Source organism: Cardiocondyla obscurior, linkage group LG06 (assembly GCF_019399895.1).
Source record: "Cardiocondyla obscurior isolate alpha-2009 linkage group LG06, Cobs3.1, whole genome shotgun sequence".
Taxonomy (NCBI): domain Eukaryota; kingdom Metazoa; phylum Arthropoda; class Insecta; order Hymenoptera; family Formicidae; genus Cardiocondyla; species Cardiocondyla obscurior.
In genome coordinates, this window is record NC_091869.1 from 2,206,951 (window position 1) to 2,225,150 (window position 18,200).

The window sequence follows — 18,200 nt, forward strand, 5'->3', positions numbered from 1 at the left end:
CTAGATGGAAGGCTGAGCTGCGCCACACTTTTCCTTATATTTGCAATGTCACTGCTGCCTGAATGAAATGCATGCTGTCGAACATGAACCGTCGTTATCACGATCCTACTTTAACAATTTATTAATTTTTTCTTTCAAGTTTTTTTAACGGTTTTTTTTCTTATTTAACATTTATACATAATCAATTCATTATAATGTAAATTAGAAATTAATCATATATTCCAGGAAATTTCAAACACGATAATATTCTAAAAATCGTATTTTTCCTTATTTTGATCGGGGAATTACATCGCCGTTGTGGCAATAAATTATTTTTATCACATATCAAAAGTTTAAATGTGTTATATATGATATATACACGCGCAACATATATCAAAACTTAATAAATATTAGTGGTATTTAATATTTAAAACTTTTACTCTAGAATCATAAATATTAAAATAAAATACATAATAAATCAATAATTTTTATATCTGATTTATATAATATTAGTTGCAAAATGCTGTGGCTTGATCGAATTATTTTAAGAAATAACGTAGAGTTAAAATAATTATTGCTGCATGACTATTACTAAAAAAAAAAATTGCTAAAATTACAGCTGGTTCGCGAGTATTCCATGCATGGAAACTGGACACCCCGGACAACCTGAGAGGAGAGAAAAGTCTCGGAGAAGCATTCTGCATCAGCGGAGCAACCCTGGAGTATCTTCTCTTTCCTAAAGTAATAAATTTTCTTACTTTTTTCGGATTATTTTATTATTTTAATAATAATTAGTGAAGTAACTGTTAACAAAAAAAGAAATTTTAAACTTTAGAAAAGCTTGTAGAAATCTTATAATTTTTTATTTAATATAATAAAATAATATTTATTTCGATCGATAAATAAAATCTTTTAACCGGTTACCGTCGCATAATGTACGTACTTTCTATTTTATCGTATACTAATTAAAAAAAAATTTTTTTTCTTAATTAAACCGAGGCGCGTCATTTCAAATGCGAAATTTAGCGAGCTTTTTGAGCCCGTGTGTGGATTTCTGCGTGTATATCGGAGTTCCAGACGTTCGAGGCTGTGGAGGTGCACGCGGAAACGTCATCGCATGGCGCGTTGGAGTGCGTGGCTCGCCCCTTAGGTTATGTTGGAGTATGTTTATTGCCTCGCAAACATACGTAAACGTCGCGGTAAACGCGATAACGTGACCTTTGGCCGAACGGAGGCACATTTAGTTTATTACCACGGTGCAACGTCCCCGCACTGCACGCGCGTCGCGATGGTTTTTTTTCGATCCATCACGCCAACGACGACCTGTTGGAGAGTTGAATGGTTTTAGTAATAATGATGGACTGGTAGAACGTGCGTTCGGGTAAAATTCATTATGGCGAGCGCAAGGAACGAGGTAAGCTCGAGGTTGATCGCGACAGCATCAACTTGGCACTTGCTTTCAACGACGCAGGTTGACATAACCTTTCCCTGTGATCAACGTCTGACAGTGCGGCTAACAGCAGCATGTATTTTTCACAAAGCGTATCTTGCGTAGTTTTAATTAATTTTTACATGGTAAAATTTATTCTATGAGTTTTTAACCGAATGACAATCATTTTCTTTAAAATAGCGGAATGTTGAAAGTAAGTGCAACATTTAAAATAATTATTGTAATAATTATTGCTTTTTTTTAACCCGATTTTTTTTCTTATATAGGATAGAACCGTGCTAGAAGCGGAGACTATCTTTCTGTTAATGAAAAAGGGCTTTCCCATCTCCCGCAATGTGAGAGCTCAATGGCTGCTAGAGCATTTGGACTCTGTGATAAGTATACAATGTCCAAATATAAAGACTAAAGAAAAACCAGAACTGGAAGTAGTGTCAGTACTGCCAAAGGATAAACCTGTTGCATGGTCTATAGATACCAGTCACCTATTTCTTTATAAAGTTGTCTCAGCAACATCAATTGTATTCTTGGCACACAAGTATAGAATGGTCTTTAGTTTAGATTTAAGTCCATCACTTGCCACTGTTGTGAGTATTATACAATTAACATTTTTGTCATTGGTTAATCTGTTTTGTATAATTGCTGTTATTAATGAGGACAAAAATTAATATTTCTTTAGGATGTACAAAGCGGAGAAATTGTCATTGATGAGGTATATTTAGCAATGAAACGGTGTCTTGAAGGTATAACAAGACCAGTAAGTAATTTTTTTTTTTTTTTTTTTTTTTTTGACATATAAATACATGCAAAATAAATAAATTCTTAATTAATATATTTCAATAGTTTACGATACCTGGTAGTAGGCGGATGATGCAGCCCGAAATTTATGTGACTGTGATAGCTCATACGCCGTTCTTTACAAGTCCCGCACAACAAGTACTAGTACAAGGATGGTTGGTCACTGCGGATAATGTGAAATCTCTTACACAATACATAGAAAAACAGTTGTACCTGTTGGAAGAAAGAGTAGCGGTTGTCACAGCTATAGCTAATCAGCAGCTAGAAAATTTAAAAGCAGAGAGCGAGCGCTTGGTGGGACGGCTTTTTGAGGAAAGTAGTAATTGCTTGAATAAAAATAATTGTAATATCTCTATAGTCTCGCCAGAAGCTAGTTTTGTAAATATGTTGAGATATGGGATGCTGGCTTTGACACTTTTACCTGAGCACAGCTGTGCGCGTAAGTTTGTAATTATATCTTTTTTTATCGAATTAGTTAATGATATGCTACACGCGAAAATAATATTATAAAGAGAAAATATTTTCAGATATGATAATAGTCACAGATGGAATCGTCGGAATAAAGAACGCTCACACGTTAGATTCCATTATTCAACAACTACGCGCAACGACAGTCGCGTGTAGTTTTTTGCGCGTAGGTAGCGCGTATAATCCACATTGCGCGGATGGTTTAGTGCCATATCAAGACTTGCTGTATTTTATTGCGGCAGCTACGCTCGGTAGTTATATGTCTTTCAATTCATACGTGGTAAGTACTCGTGCATCTAATTTGACTTTAACAATATTATTAATTGCAGCGTGCACTGCAACATGCAATTTTTTATTTGTAGATACCCGTGCACGGAACAGATATGAATCTTTATCATAATCGTTTTTTATGCTGGCAATTATATCGAGATATATCGAACAATGATACATCGGATCGTCATTGTTGGCGAACTGAAAATAATTGCTTTCATGAACATAAAAGTGGTCAACTTTTAAAGAAAAAACAAATCGACGATAAAGTTACTTGTACCTTAAGCAGTCTGCTATGCTGTCGTTTAAGAGAAGGATACTTAATAAAAAGAGCTAATATACGAGATGATATTCTTGAAATAAATTTTGAGCTATTATGGAAAACGAATGTTTTTTTGGAATATTTGGTAACATGTCCATGGCCTTCAAAGTCATTATCTCTATCTAATGTGATACAATATACTATTACGATAGAAGGTAGATTAATTATAAATAAATTATTTAAACGAGTAACATATCTATTCGTAGTTTGAATTAAAATTAATTCTTATTGCAGCACCATATGATTTTTTACACGATATTACATGCCTATCAAAGAAACCTTTAAATTCGCATTATCGTCAAGGTGTCATCTCTCGTTTTTGGACGGCATTGACATCATTAACCGAAAGTGACAATATGTTGGCGCATTTTAGTTGGTTTCCAGGATCTGGATGGACTTGGTATAGCGTGCCGGACACGATTAGAAGTGGAATGCCAGTATTTTACCTATCGTCTTATCCGTCGCCAAGTACAGTACAACTTAGGTACATTTATTTGCTTGTATAAATTATATAATATTTGCTTGTATAAATTGTATAATATTAATGAAATTAATATAATTTATATTATATTATTTAAGATAAAAGAGAAGTTATAATGTATATATACGTGTTAATACTTTACAGTGACGCTGCCTGTCCACAATTCGGACAAATATGGCAACCAGTTGTTTCTTTAGACCCACTTCAATGGGCACGTTGGATGCACACTCAGAGAATTACATTAATTTTAGTGTATGACAGACCATTGCCAAGGCATCTGCATCAAGCAAATCAAAGCGGTCGTTTCCAATGCGTTCAAAGCCGGCAAGCAGCAGCCGTACTATATGCTATGTTGAAAAATTGGGCAACTTTTGTATTAGTCGAAAATCACACATACGTCAAGTTTATATACGAAGAAGCAGAAAAACCACCGGTATCATTTTCATTAATTCGCATTAATTGCAAAGCGCTCTGCGTCGTACTCAATATAGCATTCGCTGGCGGCACCGAAGGTGTCGTTCGTCATAATGTAGTTGTAGATCTTGTGGACAGACTATCCAAACTCACATTGCCAAATAGACCGACAGAGCAACGCGAAATTCCATGTTGTACAATAATACATAAATCACTCGAGCGAATTCTCGTAAGATACGAGCGTATACCAAATAATTTGAGTATGGTAGTATTTCCCGATGGAACTCAACCAACATGCACTAGGACTGCACTGGGACTGTTAGGCGGCAGTCTAACAACTACGCTTTCTAGATATTTATATCACAATCGTTGGTTATGGCATGTGAAGCGACCGTTCGTTCAGACCATCCCGGGAATTACTTTGTCCAGATTAAATATTACTGCAATTGCGAGAATACTCTCTACAATCACAAAGTAAAGACATTTTTTATTTCACGGGATTTAATATGTTAATGATCATCATGTGATAAGAAAGACAGTAAAATATTTGATTTATTTACAGAATACGTTTAGGCGAAGGCTTTGATTTCGCGTATTCGGCAGCTGGCATTACAAACATGGTATTAGAAGTGCAAATGCAAGGCTTTGGAAATGATGAGAATTCTTATCCGTGTATTATTCAATACGTTTTGTTCCCACCACATGTTGTGCCAAATGCGACATTAGAACGCGACAGTGGTACTGAAGATGACACGGAAGAAGGTAAGGGTACTTATCAATTAAATAAATCGATTGTTTATACGACGAATTAATAATTTTCAATGTTAGGTATCACTGAGGCGGAAGTATGGACTGAAGATTCTGAAGGATACAGCGATTTTCAAATTGTTACGGAGGTTTGGGTTGAACCGCAATGTGGCTATGTACAAGTACCTATGCAGTCGACTGCTATGTATATGCATTCTCTACAATATCATCAATTACCAGATGCAGTAAGTAAAATCACAATAATAAATATTAATAAAAATTTTAATTTGGTGTGTTTGTGCGTTTGTATGTTTGTATGTATGTGCACGCGTTAAATTATTAATGAATAACTAATATATTAGCTTTGTGATATTTTTTACAATCGCACAAAAAACATTTTTTTTTTCTTTTCTTATATCCATTTTAATAAAGTTCGGTCTACAGTAACACATACATGCGCTTGCTTAAATTGATAAGATGCGGTTAATTCCTTGAACGTCTTGAAAATGATAAGATATCTCCATTCGATACTTTTGTGATATACTTGCACGATATACGTAATTTATAAAGCAGTGAAAATATTAAAAATTGCAATACTAATCATTGATGTTTGTGTGTTATCGCGTAATCTCTGATATCTACAAATGTAAATATTCCAAGAAAATTCTATGGATGACGTTGTGGACGTTTTACTTGATTGTTGCAACATACAAATAGCTATTAGCCGATCTTAAACATTACTCATTAAAATTTGTATTAAATATTACGTAATATGACGAGGCATATCGTTTATTTAACTTGATTTTATAAATTTTTTTAACGGATTATTATTTTCCGGAATCAACTCTTATTTTTCTTATCTTTAACTAACTTGATAATGCGTATAGTAACACAAAAATTATTTTGATTTATAGTCATCTAAAGTGTTTTATTTTGTTAAGTACCGAAAATAACTAATAATAAATATCGCTCAGTGATAACGGATTATTCAATCGACTCAATTTTTAGCTTGATTTGTCATATTTTATATCACGTATTATTTGACATATGTATTACATATACATACGCCCATCCGCATTCTCCAAGTTTTGGCGGAAACGTATTCTTACCTAATGCCTAGATTCTAAAACATTAGAAGCGTCTAAAAAATTTTATTTACTTAACGATTGCTTAGTTCGTCGGTTTCGATTTCGTAATTCACGTATATACGAATAGTTTATACGACAGTGATGTTTTTCAGGAAATATCGTAACTTTTATATTGAATATTGAAAGGAAATAAAACATCATACAGATATAAACGTCGAATAAACGGTTTTGGTAAAAGAAAAATTAAATTAATAATTTGAGAGAAATAAGTACAGTAACAGAACGCGGCTCGCGTAAACATCTTAACTTCATGGCATAGCACGTAATGTAGCTTTATCTTCAATCTTATCTTTCTTCCAATTCTGATAGAGATGCTTATAAAATCCATGTATGCACTGTCATTTGACGATGAAGGACGATAAGGATAAAGATACTTGTACTTTCTATCGTCGCAATATTGATATAGATTTGATTGCAATTTTTTCCACACATGAATTAAAAAGATTAAAAAAAGAAATTTAATATTTTATGCATTATATTATTTTTTCTATAATTTTTTAAAGTAATAAACATTTTTTTTTAATATCAAGATTTATTAATTAAGTTAATCTTGTGTTATATTTTCATAATATGAATATAATTCCGGTGTAAGTTGACGTTAACTAGATAACTGTTATCTGGTTCACTCGTTACCTGGAGAACGTTACTAATCAGAAGACCAAACCTCGAGATACGTTCTGCTGTTACGTTTTATATATTATATTTTATTTCATATACCTAGTAAATTAATGATTTTTGATTCTTCAAAAAAAAAAGTTGAGAAGAAACATCGGCTGTGGAATTGAAATCAAAATTAATGTTAATGCTTAATTTACGGATTTATTTAAAATGATAATGTTGCATATAGCGGCTCTAAATTATCGAAATTTTTGTAAGTTTTTTCGAAGTAGTTTCCAAGGATGTCTAATAATCGTACAGGAAAGGATGTTGTGCTTAGGATATAGGAGTTTCCTTTGACTATCTTTCCGTGTCGAAATTACATTTAACATCGTTATCGTCACATCACGAATAACGCAAACATTTGTCTAAGCGCGTTTCATATAAGGGCGTCATTCGTTTAGGCAAGATTCTTCATCATCGTTTCTTTCTACCTGCAATTCATATCACATATTTAATAGAAAAAAAAAAGTCCGAGAATACTCGTGTAAAAGTACGGTGACCCTGTTGTTGCGGCTGATTATTAACGTGCGTCTCTTAGCAAGGTGTACCGGCAAGGAGAAGCGCTTAGTCACGGAAGACGCAAAGTTGTTTTTGGCTCGCGTTTCCGGTTTGTAAAACGGCCTGTGAAATGAAGAACGAGGAACGTAAAAGTGTCTATCGCTACGTGTCGTTATCGTTATCGGGGTGTGGCTTCGATATCGATGAGGGTCTTCGGAACGAGGTTTCCCTATCAGTCGCCTCAGGTATATATAGGGCCCAATACGCGCCCTGCGCTCACTAGTGATCGGATTATCTTTTTCACGCAATTTTACAACGCCGCATGTCCGGTTACCTTTGTTCTGCTCTTCGTGTTCAAGTCTCTTATCATTGAATTCCAAGTGACGACTCTTTATCACATTTCGCACACAGATTTGCAAGTGATTATGCCGTCGCGCATCAAAAACCAGCTTGTTCTTCTTAGCGCGGCCGTCATCCTTTAACCGCGGGCTTAACTATATATGAATATTTACATATTCACTTCCGATAATAAATTTCGTTCCGAGTATTTCTTAAGAAGATAATCCGGCTGGATTTTTGCTCACCTGTACGCTCGAAAAAAAAAAAGAAAGTCTGTACGCTTCGCGGGATGATCGAGTCTTGGTTTCGTTATCATCAGGTGACTCTGCACGAGATTAAGACGAGAGAACGTAGTCGACTGCCTTTGGAATCGGCACGCATCTCGCATGCTCTATTATCGTCTGCTCCGTTTTCTGTATTTTCTTCGGAAATCCTCGTATACGCGTAACTCTCAGTTGGAAGTGTTGATCTAGGCAGTGAGCGACCAGACGGTCTTGATAACTTGTCAGATCTAACTCTTCCAGCTCAGGGTTGCGCGGCTTCACTTCGCCTCGTAGTCATAAACTACAGTGTTGTTCCCCGGTGAATCTCTACATTTCGAAATGCGTTGGTGGATAGCGGGTGTCACGGTTCAAGTGGAGAAGTGGTCTCTGCGCTTTGTATAAAAGTGAGATTCAACTCCTCCAACTTATTCCTGATCCCCCCGTGATCGTCGGAATCAATGGACTTAGATCCTGTGCGATGTGCTCACCTGTTTAAGGATCTTTATCTACTCGAACTTGAATATATATCTGTTAATCACTGAGCGAACGAGTGCTGTGCCCATATAGACTATAATTTATTCGAGAAATTTATTTCTTGTAATTAAAATATTAATATTTAAATATATGCTCGGTAAATTTAAGATAAGGCAATAATTATTATATCTCTAACTTGCGTCATATTTTAATAACGTGTAAAAAGTATTAAAGGTACTTTACCTTTCCTTTTTTTCCTCCATTTACATTCATTATTTTTAAAAAAATGTAATTATATATTTTCTTATCGCGTGGAGAGAAAGAAAAGAGCGAGAGAGAGAGAGAGAGAGAAAGAGAGCATGTTATATGTGTGACTGTTATGTATTTAATATAAAATTTTGTTAGAATATTGATCGATGTATATAAATTGATTTTGTATTGCATGCTGTATTAAAATTTGTTTTGTAAATCCTATTTATTATCACTTTTTTCCTATTAGATTGCCCGAATAGATGAGGAATGTATTAATGCTCTATTGACCTTAGAATACTTGAGTCTCTTGTGCCAAGTAACACCGATGGAAAAAGATACAGAGATTGTATTCGGACAAGCACATCAAGGGGTCAAGTATCACGGTGTCGTAGGCACATCTACAGATCGTATCTCAGAATGTCCGAATTTAACGGAACCTTTCGAAGCAACGCCAATAATCGACGAGAGGATACATCCCATGTACTTCTCTTTCGATACATTGAGCATTTTACCAAAGTGCCAGCAAGCGGAACTCTTATTCTCGATGTTCGCAGATGGTTAGAGCTATTATAAAATTTTCTAAAGCAAAGAGAAAGAGAAAACTAAGTAATTGATTTTATTTCGTTAGATCCTGTAAATATCAATGAAGACAAAGATAATGCTAATAGGATTCTTATGGATAATTTTCTGGAACATATGAAACAATTACACAATAAAGAGCTACTGCTTACATCAGCTGAATCGCAAAGATTCACTAAAATGCTTTTCAGCAGGCCGCGTGAGAATATTCCGCCGTTACCTTTCTTTGCGCAAGGTATACGATTAGATTTTTTTAGTTATATCTTATTGCAAGGTTAATCAATGTTTTATCTGATTACAGTTTTGCTATGTTGTACGTTTTTTGATTGTAGAAAAAAATTGTAAAGATGACATATCAGACATTTATCCAAGGTGGAAGTGTTTTGTTAAAGGAATTAGCACGACACATGTCATTATCACAATATTACCAGCGACTGAAAAAGATGTCCGCTTAATAATGTACACAGGCGATAATTGCACAAGTAACAATTCCGAAAAGAATTGCGATTCTGATATTTTTGATCTCGATATGAACGAAAAAATATCGTCTCCAACGTTGTGTACAGAGAACATACCTGATTTTGTTACTGCGGAACGTAGAGAATCGAAAATTTCTAGTCAATCTACTACTGCAAATAGCACATCGAAAGCTAACGTAGACCACAACTTCGATAATGCTGACAATGAGGGGAGCCTTGTTATACCTGTATATGTATATGATTGTTCATTAGCATTATTAATTGATGCATTGGTCGGTCAATTGCAAACGCCTCAGAATAAAGATATTTATCAGGATCATACCTTTAAGATCGGAGAGCAGATTTCGGAAGATTTCGTCAGTCTTAAATCGGAAAGTAACACAAAGCCTTCATCTCCAGAACCAAAGAGCGAAGATTCTGATAATATTTCTAGCGGTAAGCAAATCAACGTTTTTTGCATTGTAATATTAATAATATAAGTATAAGTTTCAGAATTTTTATTATTATATTCTAGAAAATAATTATTTTTTTATCCCATTATAAAAATTATTAATTTTTTTTTTATGATAGATCAACGAAGTTTGATGGAACACTGTAAATTGTTATGCTTAGCACACTGTCATTCCTACGTAGTCGCGGTTTACAAATCACTTGCGTTGCAACAGTCATTAAGCTACGAAGATATGGAAGCGGCTGTAGCACAGTGCGAGGAAAATTTAATCGAGATTAATATTACAAATTACTTACGATCGGTGTGTAGACATTTAAGTATGTTACCAGAAGGAGACTTGTTGAATCAATTAAAAATTTCCGCGTGCAACGATATCAAACCATTACACAGTTTGATAAAAAATAAATTTAAAAAAATCATGGCTGTCGCGTTTAGGCCTGTACCCGCGCATCCAGAATTTTATTACTGTTTACCATCGTGGATGTCAGAAAAAGTGGTTTGTATCTTTATATTTTTGCATTATAATACACAGGTTGGGCAATTAAAAAAAAATTATATTATTTATAGGAAATGGTGTCACAAAGAACAGATAGCGATGACGATTTAGATGAATTTACATGTCACTCTGAAATGCCGGCTCCAAAAACGGACAACTCGTCTAATCAAGGTAGATAATAATTAAAATCAATTTTATTTTAGAAACGAATATTTTTCTCATGAAATATATATTAAATGCACATCTTATTATTTGTTAGTAAGTCAAACAGTCAATATTACGTGGCCGGTTACAAATGTTCATAACAACGAGAGGCTATCCCGTTCCAATTCCAAAGACTCGCTTATCAGCGATTTTGATGAAGAAAATACGTGGAATACGAAAGATCAACCACTATTTTTACACCTGAGCTGCTCGATTCGTTTCCGTTCCGAGCTTTCCAGTATACCCGTTAAGTTGATGCCTACTTGCTTCACTGAAATTGTTCAAAGGATTAATGACAACAAAGAGAAGAATTTAGCTGAATTAAGCTTGGATGATTTAAAAGTTACTTTGGACATTATTTGTTTGAACCTTCCAAAAGAAGTGCTGGAAGTGTCACTAGAACGTTATCCTGCATTGAGGACGACATCTTACTGCAGTGCTTCAACGTTCGGTAGTGTGCCGAGCGGTAGTAGCCCGAGTGCAAATGCCAAAACTGAATCAATGCAGGAAAGAATGCCGCAACAGTCTCAACATCATGCGGTAATCAATTTGAAAGATGAGATTGAATGGCTATTACGAGACGAAACTGCAACGGCGCTGTTAGATCATTCGTCACCGAATGCTGACACATTAAAGTTTATAGCACAGCACGTATCAGAATCTACCGGAAGATCTAGTTGCTCGATGGATAAAGTGCCCTTACATTTTGTCTTTCCGTCAGAAAGCAGTTTACCTAAATTTTTAAAGGAATTAAAAAATCTTGAGATTGATAAATACTGCATTTGTCAAGAAGCCGACTTATTTTATTTTGTTAAAAAACCAGAAATAATAGCATCTGATACAGAACCAGACACATTACACGTAGAAGAACAGTCATTAAAGGATGGTAAATACTTTATATTATTTGCAATTTAGTAAAAGACTAGTGTAAAATATTATTTTAGAAAGGTATTAATAATTTTTAACATTTACAGACGAAAGCGTTGAAAATACAGAACAAGAGGAAATATCTGCTACTACAATTCAAATAAATGGACAAGATGCTGGAGATGCACAGGGTTATTACTCTGAAATATCAAGTATAGCTGAAGGAAAACACGGAACAGATGATGGATATGAAGGCGACAGTAGTAATTCCGAAGATGATTATCAATGGCTGATAGAACTTGATAAACGCAGAGATTCTTTACCTAATTTTTGGCTAATTATTAATGTTGAAAGTAGTCATGTTAATGTCTATTTTCATTGCAGGTTAGTAAATTAAAGTAAAATTATTTATATTTTTAGCTTTTTCATGTAACAATAGCACATATAATAATCAGAAAAGACATTTTTTAAATATTTTAATTTCTTTATATAGATTTTTGGAACTTTCTTCACCAGAAGTAGATTGTTATTTGCAAATACAAAAAATGTTGGTTGTTCAAATCAAAGCTATATGTCGGCGAGTAAATCAGTATTTACTTTTACAACATCTTCACGATACACGCGTATGCGATTTACTGTTGGAACCAGAATCCACTGAGGACCATAACGCTTGGAAAGAAACTGGAAATGAATTTGGAAATCTTTTCCAGAATCATAGTTTTTCAACTCCGAATGTTACGCCAGGTATGTTTAGATGTCCTGTCATTTGGGAGGAACCTTTTAATCTACATCCCCGTTTAAAGACCGGGCCTGGAAGATCCGGATTATCGAGAGGAATCAAAGCGTTGCATGGTGTACTTAACAGACTTTCAGTTAATAATCGAAATAATATGTTTGTATACCAAGAAAATAATAAGAATGTATTTTATTTGCGACTTCACGAACAAACGAACGACGTTAAACCTTTGCAAAACAAATTATCTGAAAGTGATGAAAAATTAGTTGTTTCACGCAGCAATAGCGTTGCATCTCTATCACAAGCCAAAGGTATCGGTCTGGCGAACGACCATGTGACAGCGAATGACACGAGACCAAGAGTTCGCTCGTTTGGCGAAAAAGAATCCGACATTTTAAATAGAACTGGCGATTCGATTATTTTAATGGTACATGGAATATCAGAAGCTGGTCCAGAAGTCAAACGAGATTTAGTGCAAGTGTTGCAAAATCGTTTGGATGACGCTGTACTGGAAGTATTATCTGTAATGTTAGCTCGTAATCCAATGTGTAAGCTAACACCGGCAGACGTGCACTTCATACAAAAACCATATAAATCTCCTGAGTGTATAGTGCAGCTGTCAGTGCAACCACATTGCTTACCGTATATGGATGCTTTAGGATATTACTTGAGGCAAAATATACTTCAATTCTTGTATATGCCAAAATATACGGATCTCGGGGCTCACTATCATTTTCAGGATTACACTCCGTTAGATGGTACTAGAAAAAGAGTATCTGAATCTGATATTTTCTTATACAACCAAAGCCACTCAAGTGGTAGCAAAGGAATAGCTTGCATTGCGTTAGCTATCACCGACGGAAAAGGAGAATTTTCAGCGTGTATGAATAATTTCAACGACGAGTCGAGCTTTCCTAAGTTATTAGTGGTTGAGAACTTCGAGAATATTGTATCGACAAAAATTTATGATCATAAAAGTGACGCTAAATCAAACGCTCAAATCGAATTTCGAATCTGGAAGCAAGGCAGAGTTAATCTAGAATCCTTAATTCAGAAATTATCATCCGCTGTCAAACATGGTACTTGGGATTTAGTCACGGAATATAATCTCCTAGCGACGCCTCTGACAGAGTCAATGACTCCGAGTCCTTTAGAATCAATTAGTGAAATTACGGAAAATAAAGAAATCCAAACGCCTGTAAAAATACCACAGTCACAGATTCCTGACAATTTTACAATCGATCAATATGAGCTCGGCGAAAAAGGAAAATTGAGGGAAATTTATCATACAACACTAGCACGCTGGTTTCAGTTTGCATTAGATATGAATGTACCAGCCATAAAAAAACACGAAGTAATTATTCATCATAGGCATGCTATTCCTATGATTGTGAGAGAATTGCAAAATCTTATACGTAATCAAGATCCAGACACGTCCAGTAAAGTTTTCGTTTTACACGATCGACAACCATTTCTGAATCAATTTGTTATTTCGCATAAACCCGGATCTGTATTCAAGTCGTCCGATAGCATTTCAAATCCCGATCACTTGTTAACAGAAAATCGAGAGAACATAAATACACCGGTATATGTGCCGCATGAATTTAATAAAGATGAACAAACCACTCACATTAAATGCATTTTAGTCGCGAGAAATTTTCATCAATGGAAAGCATCTCTGAGTAAAGAAATAGATCCAGAACTGCTTGCTCCTAAAGGTCAGTTAAATTTAACAATTTTTAGTTTAAATCTTATATCGCATTACTAATTTTTCTATATTTTACAGATCAAAAACAATTGCAGAAATTTAATCCCCTGATATCAGAATCAAATTTTGTGCCTAGACAAAGGATATTATTGGCTGAAATACTGAGTGATTATGTTAGTATTCATTACCGTAATTAATACATAGATATAAATTGGCCTGGCCCTGATATAATACTCCGCGAAATTAAAACTATTTCGATGGAATAATTCGCGGCGCTATTAATAATATCACGAAGCGGGACTCGTCATCGATATGCACGCGTCCGTACGCGATCGCGCAATATCGCGGCCGGGGCAGCCCAGAATAACAATATAAACGGAAAAACATCTACATAACGTCGCCCGCCGGCCGTAATTTCGCGTCGCTGTTACTCCCCGTTTTCCGCGAGTCAAGGTTAAAACACTTCGCCGCGACAAAATAGCATCGGGAGAGAGCGAAACAATGGCGCGCGTAATTCTCTTTTCTATCTCGCGCGTGTCTATGCACGCGTCACAGTCCCCTCCTCTTCACCGTTCCCTCCGGCGACGATTTTACGCGGAAAACGTCCGGTGTACGTAGCGGCGAAATGAATAAACGGATTTGCTTGCTCTTGCGGCTCTTTTAGCGGGCGCATTATTTCGCGTAGCGGTTTATTAAATTACGCCTTCAAATAATGTCAAGATCAAACCTGAAACAACGACAACGGCACGGTGCAACCGCTCGTGTAAAACATTTTGTTTACAAAGAAATATTAAGTATTCTTATATGTTTTTAGATAATTATTTACATGTACAACTGGTCCAAAGAAAAGTCGGAAAAATTGATTAAACAAACAACGAATTTGGGTACATGGCTTTCCTCTAGATCGAGTTTATTCACTAATATAATTATGCAAAAATTGGGAATTTTTCATCACAAGCTTAATCAAGAACCTCAGCAGAGAGAGCAGGGTTCTCAATATTATCAGATTAATGATATGGAAAGTTTAGCGAAATTTCCAAGTCAGTCGAACGTCGATAAAGATTGGACACGGTCGAGCAACCGAACACAATCAAAGAACAATGCGTTTTCGTGGATTCAAATGGTCGGGCAAGCAATGCGTGATGCAAAACCAAGCGCCTCGCATTCTCATAATACGACAGATGCAATCGTAAAGGCTGCCTACGACTTACAGGATTTACGGCATCGGGAAAAAAAGATTAAAGGTAATGCTATTCACCGTGCACGCGTAAAATAATTACTGTAACATATATACATTTTTTCCAGAGGATTTAGAGAAGTTATATGCAATGTGGCAAAGTCGCACACCCAACATACCGATATCACTAAATGCCTTGAACACATTTAAGCAAAATTCTCGTTTGATACATTTTTGTCATACGCCTCTTCTCTTTTTACCGGCCTGGCGTTTACAGTCAGCCGCCACGAGAGACCATTCATTGACACCGCAGTCGTCTCATTTTGGCATAAATGACAATGTACATGAACAATCGCCTCAAGCAGCACAGTTAAAACAAGAAGCAACCAACGCGATTATGACAAAGTGGCATCAAGAACTCTGCAAGTCAATGCTATCTGAATATAAACAGTATCTACAGATTTTAGGTTTCAATCCGATCCAAGTGGAGTCGCTTCATAAAACGTTTGTTTGAATTTAGCATTATTAAATTTAATAAACTTATTAAATATTATATTAGGATATAATTATTGAATAAATTAAAAATGTATATTGCTGTATGTGCATTAATTTTTTTTTTTTTATTTTAGGAACGAGGAGCACGTGCAGCAACAATCTTATTACCTTAAAAAGTCCATGCTTGGTGGTATTTTGTTGTTCGAAGTTCACTTGTCACAACCGTTTTTCATCGTAAAATTGCATATTATTGAGTGCAACCGTTTGCAGACGAAAACCAGTAGCGGTATGATGAACCAAGTAAGATAAATTTCAATCGTATTTATAAGTACACGTGTATACGGAAGAATTTACAAATAATTTTGTTATAGTTTGTATTAAGCTTCGTGGATGTTTGCGACAAGATTCAAATCAACATGCATCTGCATTCATTTACATATGATTTTCACTTGCGTTGCATACATTCTTACATCGCCGGAACTGGATTGTGGTCCTTGCATCAAGGCTACCACCTCGCCCATTTTATGGACGATTTTATTAAATATTACAGCAAAGCACCGAATTACGCTAGAAATCTGATATACAGCGGTAAGCTTCAAATATGCATTTTAATGATTTTAAGCACGGTAAACCGAGGCTTATAATCGTTTATCTTTTAATATGGTATACATTTGACACTGTTTTATTTTTTAGATGTGATAACAATACGCGATATAGTAATACCAGCACGTATATTATATTCTTACTTACTTTCACACGAGAAAGTATATGGTATGCGTGTGTTTGTGATGTCCGGCGAGCTCCAGGAATCTCATGACAATGAGTATGTCTTAATTAAACTGCAAAGTACACCCTCAGTCAGTTATTGCGATGTCCACGATACTAAATGCACAGATGACTTTGATGTAGCGCTGATCGTATCGCGTATAGAACAGTTACCTCAAATTGAAAAAAGTGAAATTACTTTGAAATATTATCTGATGTTGACAAGTAAAAGAGAATTATATCCAAAAAGAGAAGTGGAGAACAATAAATTAGGCAAATTTCGGACCGTGTACAGCGTTGGGAAACCTACTACTAGCTCGTGCACAGAAAGTACAGTAGAATGCAGTTCCGTTTCACCCACATCATCGTTTGTGAGAGGCCATTCCAAGTCGGAAGTATTAAGTACCGATCAGCAGGAAAAGAGTCTCGATTCCTTGTGCGATGTTACCTGCAAAGATGTCGATATTAAAACAATCAACTGTAATACTGATAATAATTCGGCGCCAACGCCTCCGCCAGTTCCAAATTCTCCTCTAACGCAAAACTCTAATATCCCGAGTGTAGTTTCGAATGCGTCTTCGTCGCCGCATTTGGTACAGATTCGACAAGAGTCGGTGAATTATTTAGGTTATTATTCATCGCACGAACAGCTCATGCAACAGATGATTATGGCCCAGGCGAAAGATGCGCGCCAGCATATAACGAATATGGTAGAGCGCGGCGCCTTGCAGTGCCGAACGCATTTACTCTGGGATAAGTTATTAGAGAACAAAACTTCAATGACTTATACAGAGTTCAAAGAACTCTGCTCATTAGCCCACATCGAACCCCTGGCAAACCTGGATCCTAGACTCGGTCCGCTTGTTAATCAGCCGGTTTCGTGGTATCAAGCGTTATCTAAAGTATTACAAAATAAATATCAAGAGCATCACAAGCAATTTATTACCTCTGATGGAAATATCACCCATCATCTCATCTTGCATCCGACTCTTCTTCAAGCATTCATGATGTTAACCATTGATATGCACACATCGAGAGGAGTAAGTAAAATGCGGAATTCTAAATATAACGCAAAACAAATTATCACGAAAAATTAAAACTAATATTTGTTTTAGGATTTATACGCCGTTTATCGGAAGGCCACAGAGATTAACATGTCGATGAACATGGATGACATATATACCTTAATCGAAGGTTTCGTCAACGCTTGTTGTTTTCACTTATGGATGGGCCTTTGCAGCCAGTGATAACATTCCGGACGTACTATGCAATGACATATTGCTTGTGAATATTTTGACGTACTTACAACTGTTATGTTAAATGTTATGTTATATTAGCGAAATATCTTTTAAATGCGCAAATTAATGTTTTAATTGCTACTATGGATTATCACACTCACGACTTTGTAAATATGAAATATATATTTTCATGTTACATACATTGATTCTCATGTAATAATAATTTATTCAGTAATACATAAAGTTAAGCTATCCTTTAAAGAGAGACTAAAAATTTTAATATTAAATATTCCGCAGCGTTATCGACACTTGTCTACTCAGGAAACTTGGAAGTTAGCAATTAAGGACTCTGTGCAATAACAAATAAATGCAACTTTTTTTTATATAAGAAATACAACATTCACTTTATTCTGCGATTCCTAATCAATAATTCCCTAACAATACG

The 18,200-nt window shown here is 35.5% G+C and overlaps 1 protein-coding gene across 1 annotated transcript; it reads left to right on the forward strand.

Annotated features, from left to right (window-relative positions):
* Nucleotides 1-121: 121 nt before the first annotated feature.
* On the forward strand, nucleotides 122-17,961 carry LOC139103710 (KICSTOR complex protein SZT2). Its single transcript, XM_070658645.1, has 26 exons — nucleotides 122-720; nucleotides 979-1,393; nucleotides 1,696-2,013; nucleotides 2,106-2,183; nucleotides 2,270-2,663; nucleotides 2,752-2,972; nucleotides 3,055-3,439; nucleotides 3,519-3,768; nucleotides 3,910-4,653; nucleotides 4,742-4,941; nucleotides 5,008-5,171; nucleotides 8,808-9,117; nucleotides 9,189-9,374; nucleotides 9,472-10,053; nucleotides 10,189-10,565; nucleotides 10,637-10,736; nucleotides 10,825-11,655; nucleotides 11,744-12,020; nucleotides 12,130-14,090; nucleotides 14,159-14,253; nucleotides 14,895-15,324; nucleotides 15,386-15,761; nucleotides 15,887-16,052; nucleotides 16,124-16,340; nucleotides 16,446-17,557; nucleotides 17,633-17,961. The coding sequence occupies exons 2-26, from the start codon at nucleotides 1,373-1,375 to the stop codon at nucleotides 17,762-17,764; spliced, it is 9,927 nt and encodes a 3,308-aa protein (XP_070514746.1). The 5' UTR covers nucleotides 122-720; nucleotides 979-1,372; the 3' UTR covers nucleotides 17,765-17,961.
* The last annotated feature ends 239 nt before the right edge of the window (nucleotides 17,962-18,200 follow it).

Coding starts and splice junctions, on each gene's coding strand:
- LOC139103710 (XM_070658645.1), top strand. CDS start 1,373: ATGGCGAGCGCAAGGAACGAG. Junction 2,973..3,054: donor TGTCTTTCAATTCATACGTG/GTAAGTACTCGT, acceptor TTTTATTTGTAG/ATACCCGTGCACGGAACAGA. Junction 4,654..4,741: donor ATACTCTCTACAATCACAAA/GTAAAGACATTT, acceptor ATTTATTTACAG/AATACGTTTAGGCGAAGGCT.